Here is a 16,534-nt window from a genome sequence, read left to right as displayed (position 1 = left end):
CTCCTGCCATGGGCCTTTTCCCAGAAGTATTCAAAGTTTAACCCTTTGCTGGTCTCTGTTACAGTAAGGATGTCATCTAGCTCAGATGTAGGAGTGATCATATTGTCTACAGCGTCCAAAAGGGGAAATGAGTTTCCATGTTCTCTGAGGCAGCCATCCTCCCTCCCATACTCTCTCTCTCTCAGAAGTTTGTGTGCAGCTGACTGAAAAGCTGGGGACCGGAGGGCATCCCATTGTCTTTCAAATGACTCGTCACTCCCTCCTCTCCTTCCTTCTCCACTGTCTTCCTCATAATCCTCCTCATCTTCATCTCTTCTAGCACTCCTCCGGCTTCCTTGTTCTGCAGCAAGGAGAGAGGATAGAAGGAGGAAGACTTTGTTGACCGTTGGCCGCTGGGATGGAGGTAGCCAGCAGGACTGCATGACCTCGTACCTAATGAAATATACAAAAATAGGGTTCACATATTAGTATGTAACATTATATACTACATTTTCACTTTTTTATATTAAAAATCCTGTTTCATTTTTGCCTCATTTTATTAACAGGGCAGTAAGACAAAATACACTCAAGATTAATTGATTTTTAAGGAAAAAATAATTTTTATGTTAGTTTTGAAATAGGAATGGGATTTCATGAGTACTATTAATTTCTGTAAGTGTTAAACATTTTGTAGGTGAATCTGAATTCTGTATCCTCATCTATATGCAGATACAGCTTCATCTATTTAAATGTATTAAAATTACTGACCAATAGTCTGCATGAGCGAGTTTGAGGCGAGGTTGAGCCAAAGTGATCTGTCGTTCCCTGATCACAAAGGTGAGAACCTCTTCATCGCTCAGGTGTCTGTGCGGCTGAGCCCCAAATTCAAACAGTTCCCATATTACAACACCCAGAGACCTGTCAGTTGTAATATAAAGGGAAAAATTGGTTGAAGTTTAGGAAAAACCAAGTACAACCGATAGACTGGGATAAAAATCTGAAAATTGAGCAAGCTGATACTTCGGAATATAAAGTCAAAATATTATACAGTATTATTAAAGTCAAAGAATATTGTATTATATGGTATTATTGAAGTCCCTAAAATGGTTTGTTTTTATAATAAAAAAAACTAAGGACTCCATTATTGTTATTTTTCTGTGCTATTATTGGACTCAACATTTAAATTCCATTTAAATCCATTTATCTATAATTTTTCATACCACACATTGCTGGTTTTGGTTTGATCAGTGACAATCAGATTCCCGCGAAACTCCTCCAGAAGTTCAGGGGCAATCCAGCGGAGAGGTATCCACAGTTTTTCTGGGGTTAGATAGTAATCCTCCTGTTTGTGTAAAAACAACATTATCAAAATAAAAAAAAGAAAAAAAAAAGGCTAAGCTGCTCTAACACCATTTATATACATGCATTAATATACTGATTATGCAATTCAAAATATTTGTTTTGAATACTAACAAATCACCTTCTATGGTTAGCACAAAAAAGCCTTCCATGCTAAAAATCTTAAAATACTGATTGATTGAGGTCCTATTCTATAAAGTCTATTTGAAGTGGAATGCTGTTTAGTAATTGTTTAAGTACCTTATATTGATTGTGCGAGAGGCCATAGTCTCCGATCCGAACAGTAAGATCTGAAGTGAGGAGGCAGTTCCTTAGTGCCAAATCACTGGAGAACAGACAATTAGAGAACAGTATCATCGTTTTTGATTTCCCTCCAGTTTCACAAATGCTTTGTCTGTGTCATTCACATGATCCTGAACACTTAAAGTTAAAGATTTCATCAGTCTTACCTGTGAATGTAATTGTTCTCATGGAGATGCAAGAGACCTGAGGTGATCTCATATGCCATTCGTTGTAAGGTCAAGAGATCTCTGCTTAACAGGTCAGGGGTCATCCCATCAGACTTCCTCTGAGCTCTTAAATACCTCTTCAGGTCACCCTGTAGATACAGACACATACACACACACACAAAAAAAGAAATCCAGAAAATTATTTAATACAGAAAATAGGATCAAATGCCTAAAAAAAAAAAAAGAAAAAAAAAAAAAATGAGAGACATCAAAGGCTTTAATTGTTTTCTCTCCAAACGTTTGTCTAAAATTGGTCTCAATTCCCAAATTTGGGTTCTCACCAGTTGACAAAACTCCATGACCAGGAGGAAAGGAACACTCTCACTGCATTGTCCCAAACACTGCAGAATATTTGGATGCTGAAGACTTCTGTGAGATGAGAGAAACAAATCAATAAAGATTAGCTGTAAACATACATTATACAGGGTGAGAGGGAGAAGAGAACGGGAGAGAGCAAATGTAATTAAACTAAAACTTTGGTCTAATAAATAGATCTGTAATGTTTGTTTTTTTTAGCATTCCTGGGCCCATCTGGACCTACACAAATCATGTGTGTATGTATATGTCCAGTGTTCAAATGAAACCTTCCTAGCCATCACAAGCAATCGTAATGCAAATAAACGAGCACAAAAAAAGGTATTTCATTGCTTGCATGAGCAATTTGAGTGTTAGATAAGTGGGAAATAATAGCCTCAATAAAAAGCAGCAGAAATTTCCACTAGTATAATAAAAAAAATAAAAAATACATGGACTAACTAGGAAAAACAACAATCAGCAAGACATAATGCCAGCCAGAGCAGCCCAGTTTGTCTGACCTGTATGGCTCGGACTCTGCCAAGAACTTCCTCTGTTCCAGAGGACTAGCACTGACCCTCAGCTCCTTCACCACAGCCTGATAGGAGCTGCAGTCACACAGCACTTCAGCCAGGATTACCTACCAGGGACAGATCAAACAGTTACAGCAAAAAAATCTTTTCTACACCATATCTGTACAAATAAAAATAAAAAAAGAGGAAAATAAAGAGAAAGTGTGTAGAATGGAGCTAAAAAAAATAAGTGCAGTGAGGACATACAGACCAGGACAACCAAGATGTTAGACTACAAATTCAGGTCAATGTAATTATAGATGGTCATCAAGGAAGAAAGAGTGATCTTTAAGCGGCTGAAAATGAGACCATGGCCTGAAATGCCATATTTTACTTGTTTAAGCTCAAAGATTCAATACTTGCTTGTGTAGAATGATCAGTTTCACAGATATTTAGACTATGACACTGATTCAGAAGCCTCAAAAGTTTCAAGTGCATATCCATTAAAAAAAAAACACAATAATTACTTCCTTATAGTTTTGTGGTTGCACGAAACAGCCTATATAAAATAGATCAAATGTAAACATTTTCTACATAAAATTATAATACTACACCTTTCACTTTTCTTAGGCACTTTTGGTTTCCATTAGTGTTAGTTACAATTCAAGCTGTTCCAGAGAATAAAAATCTTTTCATTTAAATGTGTCTACCTTCCCAAACCAGCCATTTCCAATCTCTTGCAGGTAGTTGAGAGTGTGCCTTCGGAAACACTGGGAGCTGTCTGTAGGATTTAATAGGACTGAGTTATATATCTGTGTGTATATCTATACATTTAGTTTACTTGTCACTTATGAACATGTCATGGAGCAAGATGTGCATATTGCCTTTAGTAAATGGGTTTACCTGTGCCATTCGGAAGAGTGGGGAAGTTCTTATCCCGCAGTGGAAGAGTGTAAACCTCTGGTAGAGATGGACAGGAGGACAAACTGTCCTCAGGAACAGGGCTGGAAGCCCCAGAGCATTCTTCCCCTTCGGCATTATCAAACTCCTAAAAGAGAAAGGTGGAGGTGGGAATATATAAAAAAATATATTTAACCACCATCAGATGAACAAGAAAACACGTTTCATGCTGATTCATATCAGTAACACCCACGTTATGCAAAATACACATAAACCCACATGTATAAAACACACCAAAGAGACTTACATTGAATCCCACGCCTCCTCTCTTACAGCAAAGGCAGGTGAGAAGCAAAAGAACAAAAGAGACCAGCCCGGAGCAGGAGATGAGAATAATCACATAAGGGGGAGGTGAGAGAGAGCCGTCCCGGGACAGAGAGACTGAGGGGAAAAAAAGAGAGTAGAGTTTTACATATCCAGCCTTACAAATTCTAAGGGATTGATCCATATATATATATATAGAGAGAGAGAGAGAGAACTTGTATATATTCCTAGCAGGGAGAATTTGAAAAGGGCAGCGTTACATTCAGAACATAGCACAGGAATCCAATGAAGTGTTTTCATTGCACAAAGGGTGAAAGTACAGAGAAAAGCAGAGGAACTCAGAATAGATCACCTTTAGATTGGGTTTAGGGAGGGGTTTGAGATTTAAGGTTTAAGGGAAGCAAAGGAGAGAAACCAGAGAGTCATCATACAAGACATTTCTTGTACTCATCACTATTGAAGAAGAAGGGAAGGTATTTGGAGTTTTGTTTGGGGGAAAAGGCCTTTTTTAAGGGAAGGGACTGGATTATTGAAAAAGATTCTTGAATCTGCAGGGTTGCTGGGTCAGAAGGAAAGGTACCATACTTGATTTTGTACCTCAATTTGGCCGTTTGTTTTAGGACAGCCATCTGTGGAGAAGAGAAGGTGGGGAGGAGGGCAAGGAGGTTAAATACCTTTGGCATTGTGATTAAGATGCTAAACTGAATATCCACTAAACTAAAATGTATTCAACTGATTTGAAACCTCATTGTTTATTCATCAATGTCAGTGCACATGCCATTGCTAGAGACTCTACACCTCCCTTTTACCTGCTCCCTTTTACTACGTCAAAAAAATAAAAAATATCATATAATAAAATGTTTGAACTGAGAATACCACTGAAAATAGTGAGGAAAAAAATAATGAAATTCTTTAAAACTGTGATGAGAAACAGATTTTACTATATTTCTTAATCATTTGCAAAAAGTAATGTAACTTTTACAGGCAATGGACCATGGTTTTCCTAAAATAGCACAGGCACCACAAAGACATTTTTGGACACATTAGGACTGACAGCAAGGTCAGCTGAAGCTGGGAAAGGCTGTTTAAAAGGAGTCACTAAGCAGTTATTAAGGTCTGTTGTGTGAAAACGGTGCAGGTCATTTGAGGCTGTGCAAATTTTAAGTTTATAGATGACATTTTTCAGGAAAATAACAGAAACCTAAATATTATTACACCTTTTCTCAACGATAAAGTAGTTATTATTAACAGCAACAACAATAAACATTATTAATATTATTAATAATAATTAATATTATCACAGTTATTATCATATAACATTACATGATACATTGTCATTATTATTATTTACAAATAAAAAATAATTTATATAGTATCTCACAAGTCAGAATATCAGAAGCCTACCTTGTTTCTCGTTTAATGGAGAATATCGTAAAGCTTTATAATTTCTAAATATCACATGATGGCAGAACACTCGAACCATACTTGTGTCGCTAAGGATCAATGCACAGGCTAGTAACTCATGACAAAAAAAAATCGCGTAAATGCATATTAAAAATCATTAGCCTACCCCAAATGCCACGCTTGCAATTAACAATAGACACGGGTTTTGCATTCGAGAATCACCCGTGGAATTCGTCCACCTGAACTGTGTAAATATATAGACTAATGAGCAGGTAGCTGTGTGAATACATGAAGGGTTATTAATCATCTGATAACCTTTTATTGTTCGAGGAACAGTGGCCAGACATTGGCAGACACGGACCTGTGCGCAGTTCCCTTCTTTGACCATATGGTTACACACATTGCATACGAGCACACAAATAAACACGCCGGCCTGTTGGCACATTTGTGTTCATGATACTGCTAAAATAACGCGCGGAATAAAACATTAGACATAATTATAAGCCGCAGATGATGCGATTCTGCCAAAACAGTGGCATATGATGATTCAGGGAAAATCGCGTTATGTAAAACATGCACTACCTCAGGCCCATAGGTAAAATTACACAGAGGAGAGCTGTTTTGCAGGCCCACAATGAAGAATCATACATGCGCACCAGCATACCTTTATTATCATCAGCGCAGGATGCCTGGCCTCAATATAACGACGCATAATATTAAATTTAGGTATAATAGATATGATTCAATTATGAAATAACACACGAGTCAGCCCCCAACCCAGGTCCAGAAATGTAAAATATTTTCATCAGACTGTCACATTATCCTTATTTATACAGCGTCTCATCGCCTCCTCCCCCCCTCGAGCGCATCAATAACATCATGCCATCTGAACGACACGCTCACCTTCCTTCTGCGGGGCTCCCAGAGCTCTCTCCGGGTTGAAGTACGACATCAGCCCCACCAGAACAATCACCCAGCACTGTAGTGACATAGTCGCGCGGTCCACGGCACCACCATCCAAGCGACGCTGTCAACGTTCCCCGCCGCGCGTCTGGCTCCCCGCTAATAAAGAACGTCTCCTTGTTGTGCAAGGCGGATGCCCTCGTTTAATCCACAATTAAACACGGTGTGAACGCTCTTTTGTGTCAGCCTAATACCGCGAACCGCATCCTCACCAGCGCGCTGTTACTATTCCGTCCTCATCGCGTCCCATCGGTCGAAAACGAGCAGAAAACACCAGTGAAGTCATTCTATTGGCTCTATATCCGATCCTATATGGAGTGTCAGTATCATGTGAGTGGTCCAGCTAGGTTTTCTTCCAAGAAGCCCCTCTACGTCAGACGCGACCGAGTTTGCGCTATTATGATCTCTGTGGAACTGCGTGCGCCTCGCGGCGATTTTTGTAGGTAGAACAATTACGCGATGCCCTTCGCTCAGGTACCTGCTGCTGGCCAACAAAAGCGTTTGTTTATTAGACTGGAGAGAACATCAACGCCCCCGTGTCGTGGCTTTGGGTATCATTGCATCAAAATCCCCCTAAATCGGACCACCTCCACGGAGCGGTGACATGATCCGTTTGGGAGGACAGGTGCATGGAGCATGCCATTGAAATTCTTTGTGGCCTTCAAGTTAATGACATGCAAATCTCTGTGTCTGGAAAAGGCCAATATTTTTCAGCAGAAAGATGTCTTTAAATACCAATTAATGGTTTAAATACCAACTAATTTTATAATGTCATCCTCCTAGCATTTGTTTTTATTCACACAAAAACATATTTGCTTAGAGTGAAAACTCTAAAACTAATTAATAATTGCACTTGATATTATTAACCACAAAGGATAAAGAATAGAGGCATAAGGAGTATTTCTAGTGGCTGCTTTACATGGCATTTCCACAGTATGAGCCTGTCTGATGCATATTGCACACAAAAAATAATAAAAAAAGTATATTCTGCTTTGTTTTCTGTGAAATACGGTACTGAGTCTGCACACATTTTCTGTGACATGCATTTTCTGTACAACTGTTTAAAGAGAATGCTATGCCATTTTTTGGCAAAAATATATTATTGTGGTATAATCTATCTCGGATAAACCTAACTGCTACGTAAAAACAACATCATCAAAAAATGTCAACGCTTTACATCAGGGTTGGTTGGTGATTTAATGCCATGCTAGCGTCCCTGGCTATTTTCATGGCAAGTAACAAGCTGACATAATATAAAAGAGCAATTTTTAAAAATTACATCCCGTTTGTTTTAGATAAAAACTCTAAAATGAATTCAGGGTTGTTAGTGTTCTGCAGAGTAATATAATTTCCTAAGAGAAATTAGTGCAATTTAATAGAATATGTTCAAAGGATACTGGACTCTGGCATGAAGAGCATATCAGCAAATCTTCATTTAATATTAAGAACTTGTGTGTGATTCTGCAATGTCCTATTCGGAATCATGTATATTATGATCTTACCTTTAGATTATTACAGTAAGACAGTGCTGTCAAACGATTAATCGCATCCAAAATAAAAGTTTTCGTTTACATAATATATGTGTGTGTACTGTGTATATTTATTATGTATATATAAATACACACACATACAGCATATGCTTTGAAAATATTTACATGTATATATTTATATTCATATAATTTATATTATATATCAATATATTTAATATATAAACATAAAATTTTTCTTAAATATATGCATGCATATGTATTTTTATATACATAATAAATATACAAAGTACACACAAATACCGTGTAAACAAAACTTTTATTTTAGATGCTATTAATCATTTGACAGCACTAATTTAGACATGACAAGAACAAAACATTTTATGGACTCCAATATCACCAGCAAAGACAAAATGTTCTTAGTCTCACAATAATGGCTTGTCCACATTGTAATGCTGATACCTATGAATTGTTCAGGAAAACAACTCTGATGCAGACCCTACAAATCATAAGATGACATTTTTACAACTTAATCACTCCTTTGCTGTGAGCACAAACAAAAAGGAGGTTTTCTTGTTTGTCCATTTTTTTCTAAGTCATCAGACGCCAATAAAAGTGTTGCAGAGGCCAGATCGATGGCTTGTAGGTAGCTATCAGTCTTCACACTTTGCACGTGGCTAATTTCTCGTCTGACCACAAAACAGTTCTGCAGTTTCTAGACTTATTGAATCAATGCCTTTATAAGCTAATAAAAGCCATACTGATCTCGGTCTCTCCTTTGCCTTTTCCGTGCCAATTCAGGAAAGTAGGCGCTGTTGTATGGTCTGTCTCTATCCCCCATCTCTCGATCGTGCTCTTTTTCTTTCCCGCCTCCGCTCCTCTGATCCAGTAAAGCCTGTGTCCTTTTCCTCTCCTCCGCTTCTCTCTGCAGCCGTTCAGCCCGTAACCTCTCAACTGAACTGTCATGAGAGGAAAAGAAATAATTTTAGGATGAAAAAGCTGACAAATGGACTCAACAAACAAGTTACTACTGCAGTGGGCATTTACTCATGCATACGTGAACCTGTTTGCAAGGGAAACAATTCTCAGAGTCTAATTTACGTAACACTTTTGTATTTGTTTGTAATTACAGACTGCATTATAACACAACAGAAGAAAAGTTCTTTAAACATGACATCAGGAAGATATTTGAAAGCAAAAACACACTAATTCTAAACGCGTACATACTACTGTTCAAAAGGTTTGCATTTAGTATGACTACATTGTTGTGTAGCCAGACAAGATGATTTATTGGTGTTGACAGAAATAGAAAATGTATTTCACACCTCTCTCCACTCCTCTTCTCTCCTCTGTCTTTCTTCTCCTTCTTCTTATGCTTTTTCTCCTTCCTGTTCTTCACTGCCAGTGCTTTCTTCATTTCTTTAAGAGGATCCAAACTGTCTTTCAGCTTCCTGTCTTTCTTTTCTCTCTCCTCTTCAGTTATGGTTCTTGGCTTGTTTTTGCCTTTCTCTTTCTTGTCTCTATCTTCTTCTTTTTCTTTTCCACCTTTCAGGTACCAGGGAGTTGCTTCTGTTCCAGGAGCGGGACCTAAAGACACTAAAAGACCAATAGCACGCTCCTGCTTCTCCTAAAATAAAATATCGGAAAAAAAAATGTGCAGTATAAAAAGTAACGCCAACTCTTAATATTGTAAGTAAGAATGTTTAGTCTTTTTTTGTCACACCTTCTCTTCCTTCTTCTCTTTGAGGTATTCTGCATTTCCTTTCTTTTCAGATGAGTCCTCTAGAGGAAACAGATTTAAGTGCTCGATCTCTCTGGCTCCTCGGCTTGTCTCCGCTGTCTCTCCATCCTCTGTCCATTTCTCTGTCTGCTGAAGGGCTGCTTGAGCTTTCTTTCTCAAATACTCAGTTCGAGCCTGAGGGATTATGGGATAGATGGAAAGATCAGAAACCAACATTCAGGTCAAATTCAAGCAATAAGATAAAATTTAGATGACATCTTAGCATTTATGCATGCATTATTTTTAAGATACATGCCAAACAAACAACGATTGCCAAAATACACATTTTATTTATTTTAAAGTAATTCTGAGAGGACTCATGCCGGGGTCACTGAGTGCAGGAGGGGATGGGAATGTAGTAAATTAACCTAGAAACTGTGGAAGGATGCTGGGTTGTTATGGTTACCTCTTGCTCTGCGCGTTCCACTCGCCGCTGAATCTCGCGTTGCTCCTCTGCTGCTTGAGCCTCGTCGCGGCGCACGCGCGCAATGTTGTCCTTATTGCGCACATGCCAGCTTTTTTTAGGCAAAATGTTCATTATGTAATACTTAAGAGAACGGTGAAACAGACAAATGTAGTTCTAGTCTCGTAGCAAGTTTGCCAAACCTCAAACAAGGTCCATTAAATAAGGCAACAGCTTAGTTTATGGCTCAAAACAAACCGTCTCGTCAAAACACTAACTTACGCAGCAAAATTCAAACTCGCCACTGAATCCCTGTGTAAATTAGATCCGTTTATTCCATTCTGAATGTTCACAAAAGAACAGCTTTCGAAAAAAAAATATACCGACTCGATGGCACAGAAAGAATGCTTTGCATACACAGGAAGTTGCCGTGGCGTGATTACGTCACGCGTAAAATGTTTATGACTCTTTGAATAGCCACGCGCTACATGTAGGCTACCACATGAGGGCGCAGCTAAAACAAACACTCAACGAAAGCCTTTTGTTTGCCAGGGAAATCATTTTCAGAATTTATAGAATACTTGAATATATAGTGACGTAACGCTCAGCAATTTATGATGATAGTGCATTTTAATTCTTCATATTTGAAAATGTTTTAAAGAATGCCGTTTTCATGGTTAAAGACTTGAGTAAAAAAGAAAAAGGTACACTGACTCATAAAAAAGTATATATTTATAAATGAACTTTTTTTTTTGGAAAGAAGACTCTTATGCTCACCAAATCTGCATTAATTAGATCATACAGTAAAATATTATTACAATTTAAAATAAGTTTTCTATTTTAACATATTTTAAAATGAAATATATTCCTGTTATGGCAAAGCTAAATTTTAAGCAGCCATTATTCCAGTCTTGAGTGTCAAAGGATCCTTCAGAAAGCATTCTGATATGCTGATTTGGTGCACAAGAAACATCTTCTTTTGTAGTTAATTTTGTAATAATACTTTTGTAGAAAGAGTGATATGTTTTTTCAGGATTCTCTGATGAATAGAGAACACTGAAATAGAAATATTTTGTAACATTGTACTTTACTGTCACTTTTAATCAAACTAATGCATCCTTGCTAAGTAAAAGTATTAAAAAACGGTAGTGAAAATATCATTGGTTGTAAAAAAATATCATTGGTTTCTGTAAAATAACGGAGTGCACAAATTTCAGAATTCAAGTATAAACTGCTCTAAAGTTTTAATATGGCCTTGGGTGTTCATCGGGATCAAATGCATAATTGTAGTGTTGATTCTTCTGTGTTGCTGTGTGGTATAAGGGCTTGGTCTCTCTCTGGGGCTGCTGTGGTTCATGTTGTTCTTTCTGCACTGTGGCATTCAGCTCTTCAATTTGTCTGACCAGGAACTGCTTGTCACGCTGTTCCAGTTACACCCAGATAAATATGGATTAAAGGATGGATTAATATGGATTAAGGATGAATTAATATTGGTTCCAGTCAGAGGATAAATTGGAAACAAAAAAGTCATAGTTTAGGTAGGTGATCACTATGGAAGCCTGTTACCGCCACTGAATAAAAAAAAAAATAAAAAAAAAGATAAAGAAAAAAAAGGTTATTTTGACTTTTTATCTAACAATTCAGATTTTTTTCCCCACAGAATTGCGAGATATGAACTCACAATTCTGACTTTTTTGTCTCAGAATTGCGTGATATAAACTCACAATTGCGAGTTATAAAGTAAAAAATACGATTTATAAAGTCACAATTGCAAGATAAAAACTCGCAATTTTGGCTGTTTCTCGCAATTGCGAGTTTATATCTCGCAATTCTAACTTTTTTTCTCACAATTGTGAGAAATAAACTTGCAATTGCGAGTTATAAAGTCAGAATTGCGTGATATAAACTCACAATTGCGAGTTAAAGTCCAGTTTTGAGGGGGGAAAAAAACCTGATATGTTCCAATATCACAATTCTGAGAAAAAAAGTTAGAATTGCAAGATATAAACTCGTAATCCTGAGAGAAAAAAAGTCAGAATTGTGAGTTTATCTCTCTCGCATTTCTGACTTTATTTCTCAGAATTGCGAGATTATATCTCAGAATTATGACTTTTTAACTCGCAATGCAAGTTTAAATAATGCAATTATGAGAAAAAAAGTCCGAATTGTTAGATAAAAAGTCGCAATTACCTTTTAAATTTTTTATTCAGTGGCTTCCATAGATCACACCCCTTATTATAAAGGTTATATTATTTTATCTTAGCATTTTTGTGATATTTATCTAATATTCAGACCACAAACACATTTTTTGTGCTTAAAAAGGTATACTAAGGAAATTTATTGTAATTAAATCTTATTATATTATACAATTACACAATTTAAATATGCATAACCATTCTAATCCATACATTTGGATTACTCATAACTAAGAATTTACCAGTTTACACTGAGATTTTAGCAATGCTACACTTTTCCCATGGACAGACGTTAAAGCGCTCATATAGCACAGGAGCACACTGTATATATTAAAAATCAAAAATCAGTCTAAATCTTGCAGCAATATATTACTTGTGCAACATTATCTCTTAAGCAACTCTTTAGAGGAATATAATTTTTTTTAAACAAATTACAGTTACAGAAGTATTGTATATTGAGTAAAATTTTACATGAAACCATAAGAAATCCTGAACTGAAAGGTTTATACTGACCAGGAGAAGATGAAGAGTGGTATGGAGAATTTCTGGGAGCCGATATAAAATAAGAATTCTTTACTGGTGTGGCTTAGCATTTTGACAGCTCCTGGTACAACTTCCCACATTGCTGAGTTCATGCGGAAAGGCCCACAGCCGTAAGATGGATGGATCCTACCAAAAAAAGATATGCAGAAAGTCAACATAACACTTGACATATACATGATTATACTCAAATATTCTTTCTCTGTTATTAAAATCAATGTGCTACAACATAAAGCGTTACAGGCCACACTGACTTAGCCACACTGTAAAGGAGAATCTCGCTGGACAACATCCATCCAAAGAGCAGAACCAACAGGAAGAAGAAATTGGAGGTGGTGGATCTGAAGTTTCTAGTTGCCGGTTGGCAATTCTGGAAGAGAGTTATCTGACACAAGCAAACAGAAACAAATGAGAAATTGCAATCAATTGTAAACTTAGATTTGTGTGTCTAAGAGGGACGTGTTCATGGTACCTTTTTGCAGCAATAAAAGAGTATGAATTTGATGGTGTTGATGAATGGCAGCAATGGACAGAAAAGAGCTCCAGTCCAAACCACCGTTTGACTGTAAACTAGAGCGAGAACATTCGGGGCAACTAGAAACTCCTGCCGTCCCACCCACTGAGTCAGTTTACATGAGCAATGATCAACCACAATCCTGAAAATGGCAATAAGAAGTTACAGACTTACATTTTCAATACAGAAATGTATGACCGAATGCACAAATGTGTAAACAGACCTGCGTGGGAATTCTACCAGGACAAGTGTAGCGATGGTAATCAGGCAGTCAAAAAGAGTCCAACACATTAGAATACACATTAGAAGAGTCCAGTCACAATAGAAACTGCAAGCTAAGAGCTCTCAATGATGCTCTAACCAAGGATAAACAAGTACTGCTCTTCATCCTCTCTGATATCTTTATTCTGTGTGGGTGTGAGTATTGGTCGAACCTCAACAGGGCCAGGATGACGGTGGTACTGGGAGAATACTTTTCCAGTAATACAATCTTGTCGCACAGTAACGGCACCACAAAATTACTTGCTGTTATGACCATGGAGGTTAAGTATTGCAACAGCAGCCCTGTAAAGTCAGATTTTTCCATAGACTGAGAGAGAGATTTTAATGAATTAATTATTGAAAAATAAAGCCAGACAGGATGATCAGAACCTCACCCAAATTAATAAATACTGAGTTTTCCTTTATTTTCTAATCTTACTTGTATATAATCTTAAAACTTCCACTTAAACAAATCATGAATCTGAATTTACTGGCCCAAGGCATTATGCGATATAACTTCAGCTAACCTGGTTGAACTGAGTTATACCAGAGCCTGTGCAATACCATAGAAAGTTGCACCGATGAGTATTAAGACTACTAGTTTAAGGAAAACACGGAGGGCGTAGAGAGAGACTGTTTGGCACAAAGTCAGGGAGGAAGACTTTTTTTTTTAAGCCTTTCTTCTTCTAGATCCACCTAAGGGTGACAGACACAGTGGGAGAGAGAAAGAGAGAGAGAGAGAGAGAGAGAGAGAGAAAAAACAAGACACAAATAATAAATATACTGCACTAGTAGTTCCCTCTAAAGGAATAGTTCACCCACAAATGAAAATTTGTAAAAAATGTACTCGTATCACTTACTCATCAATGGATGCTCTGCAGTAAATGGATGCCATCAGATTGAGAGTCCAAACATCTGATAAAAACATCTCAATAATTTACAAGTAACCGGCATGATTCCAGTCCATCAATTAATGTATTGTCAAGAGATAAGCTTTGTGTTTATAAGAAACAAATGTTTTAAATTTAAACCATTGCTTCTGGCATTTAATCCATAATAGCACTAGGAAAACTAGGGAGAATCCCAGCAATTATTAGGATTGCTGCAGAAAATAACCTTGCATTAGATAACGAAAACTGATCAGAACAGGGAAGAAAAGACCCAATTTAGTCAGTTAAACACAACAGCCATCCAGTTTATAAAGTAATACTTTGAAAGGATTACCGGTAATTATTATAATGAATTATTAACCGAACTAACAAATGCTAAATGTTTAAACATGACAACATGTGGGTTTATTGTTTTTTTTTAAATCTAATATAACTTTGTGAAGTTATACTGTCAAGGAACTAGCAATAAACATCTCAGACTGGTCTTGTTGCGTTTCTGAATACTATTATACTGTTATCTGACAACCAATGTTCTCTTTAGAGGCAAATTAGGCAATCGAGCATGAGAAGTTTGTTATGTTGTATACCAGAGTGTTCCTACCGGTTAGATTGACTGTGGGAGCGATGGTGGAGTTTAAGTTCATGGAACGAAACACAATGCTGGGAATGAGGACAAATGCTCCGATTAACAAGGAGGACAGGAAGTTGAAAATCACAAGAAATCTCAGGAACAAGAAGTATGGACTCCTCCACCAAAGTGGCCTACAAAAAAAACAAGTGGATGAAGTTTAGTTTTAATGATCTTGTGTCTTCATCTCCACTAGGATTATATTTTAGCTGTTCCTTGGTGTCTTTTCTCTGACAACCAGTTGATTTACCTATCATTTAAGGTGGAAAAACACGTTAAAACATGTATGTGCAAATGAGAGCAACATTTCTCATTTTTGTTAATTAATTAATATTTTCATCACCTCCTATCTTTTGGATTCCCCTCTTCCACAGAACGAAATAGCTGAGAACGTATTTGGCAACCACACAGAAATGGCTAAATGTCTGTGATTGGTTTGATGTTCCAAGAGCTAGAAACAACTGGAACTCTCAACTGCTGCAACTGCCTGGAAGAAGACAGCGAAAACAAGCAAAACTTTTGGGAGCTGAAGTTAGAACAGAAAGAATTGTTTTTCTTCAATCCAAATATTGTTGATATAAAAATGTAAAAGTTGACCCTGGTAAATTTATGTAAAAAGATAATGCATGTATACCATACTGCTTTCTTCAGACCCATGTGCAGTGGCAGCTCACAGAGATTTCGAGGTTCGTTGGATTCTTCAGCATCTTCAGGTGGGGAGGCCCAATCAAACTGCACCGCACTTGTGTCTTGGGCTGGAACTGTCCGCAACCTCAGTGAATGCTGGGAACCGTGAGGACTAGGGTAGTCTGTGCATGTTCAGAGATGTATTTCAAAGCAATCACAATTACAAAAATTGGTATATTAAAATTATACATGGTAAGGAAGGGATAAATCTGATGCTGAACTGTACTGGGAGACATAATAGTCAAGTACAGTAATGGCTGTGTTAAAAACTGGGACTGAGAACAAAATGGAGCAGCATTTCCCAATTAGCTCTTAAAATATTCTATGCACTACATTTCTATACATAGCCATGACCTATATATGCACATCCCTGCCAGTTCTCTTTAACACTTCTAAAATAACATAGACTTTACACCATAGACTTCACACTGAACATGGGTGAAACTAAGGACATAGCAATGCTGTTAGATTTACACTATACAGTATAATATAAAAATATATGGTGTTTTACAATTTCATTTGATTTAACATTTTTAAATAATATTTTGGTAAATATACTAAAAATACATTTTATAAAATGATATTTCTTTAGAAGTAAAAAGGTTGAATCACCTTATAATTTATGGGAAAGGCATTTTCAGAATTTATTTAGATCAAATCCAAACAGTTTAGTTCTTACTTCATTGTAGTGTTAAATGTACATTTTACAGCAAGAAACAAACTCTGGACTAACTGTTAGCTAACCTTACATATGCATCACATTAACTTTATGTTACACCCATACACACACTGTCTCACCTGGAGGTGGATGGACTTGATTGTTGAATTTTCTCAGCTCCATCAGAAAACAGGTACTATCAACACGTATTCCACATAAAACAAACTAAAAGACAAACAGCACAATC

At 37.0% G+C, this 16,534-nt stretch overlaps 1 protein-coding gene and 1 pseudogene across 3 annotated transcripts; both read right to left on the bottom strand.

Moving 5' to 3' along the window:
• Nucleotides 1-3,943: 3,943 nt before the first annotated feature.
• On the bottom strand, nt 3,944-10,357 carry leng1 (leukocyte receptor cluster (LRC) member 1). Of its 2 annotated transcripts, XM_079444462.1 has the most exons (6): nt 9,918-10,357; nt 9,455-9,646; nt 9,057-9,358; nt 8,493-8,690; nt 4,475-4,506; nt 3,944-3,994 (listed from the first exon to the last, which is right to left on the bottom strand). In XM_079444462.1, exons 1-5 carry the CDS (start codon nt 10,047-10,049, stop codon nt 4,494-4,496), a joined length of 837 nt encoding a protein of 278 aa, XP_079300588.1. In that variant the 5' UTR covers nt 10,050-10,357; the 3' UTR covers nt 3,944-3,994; nt 4,475-4,493. The 2 variants fall into 2 exon arrangements, with proteins under 2 accessions (XP_079300588.1, XP_079300587.1); XM_079444461.1 differs by lacking the exons at nt 3,944-3,994; nt 4,475-4,506 and having other exon boundaries at nt 8,033-8,690.
• An 801-nt stretch (nt 10,358-11,158) lies between these two features.
• Nucleotides 11,159-16,470, bottom strand: LOC306887821 (voltage-gated chloride channel TMC4-like; annotated as a pseudogene). Its single transcript has 10 exons — nt 16,428-16,470; nt 15,577-15,751; nt 15,286-15,429; nt 14,902-15,076; nt 13,387-13,752; nt 13,122-13,305; nt 12,904-13,034; nt 12,623-12,778; nt 12,352-12,430; nt 11,159-11,335 (listed from the first exon to the last, which is right to left on the bottom strand). The product of its transcript is annotated as a voltage-gated chloride channel TMC4-like (transcript).
• Between the last annotated feature and the right edge of the window lie 64 nt (nt 16,471-16,534).

Source organism: Barbus barbus (genome assembly GCF_936440315.1).
Source record: "Barbus barbus genome assembly, chromosome: 21".
Taxonomy (NCBI): Eukaryota; Metazoa; Chordata; class Actinopteri; order Cypriniformes; family Cyprinidae; genus Barbus; species Barbus barbus.
Note: the sequence above shows the minus strand (reverse complement) of the source record. Positions and strands in the feature narration are given on the sequence as shown.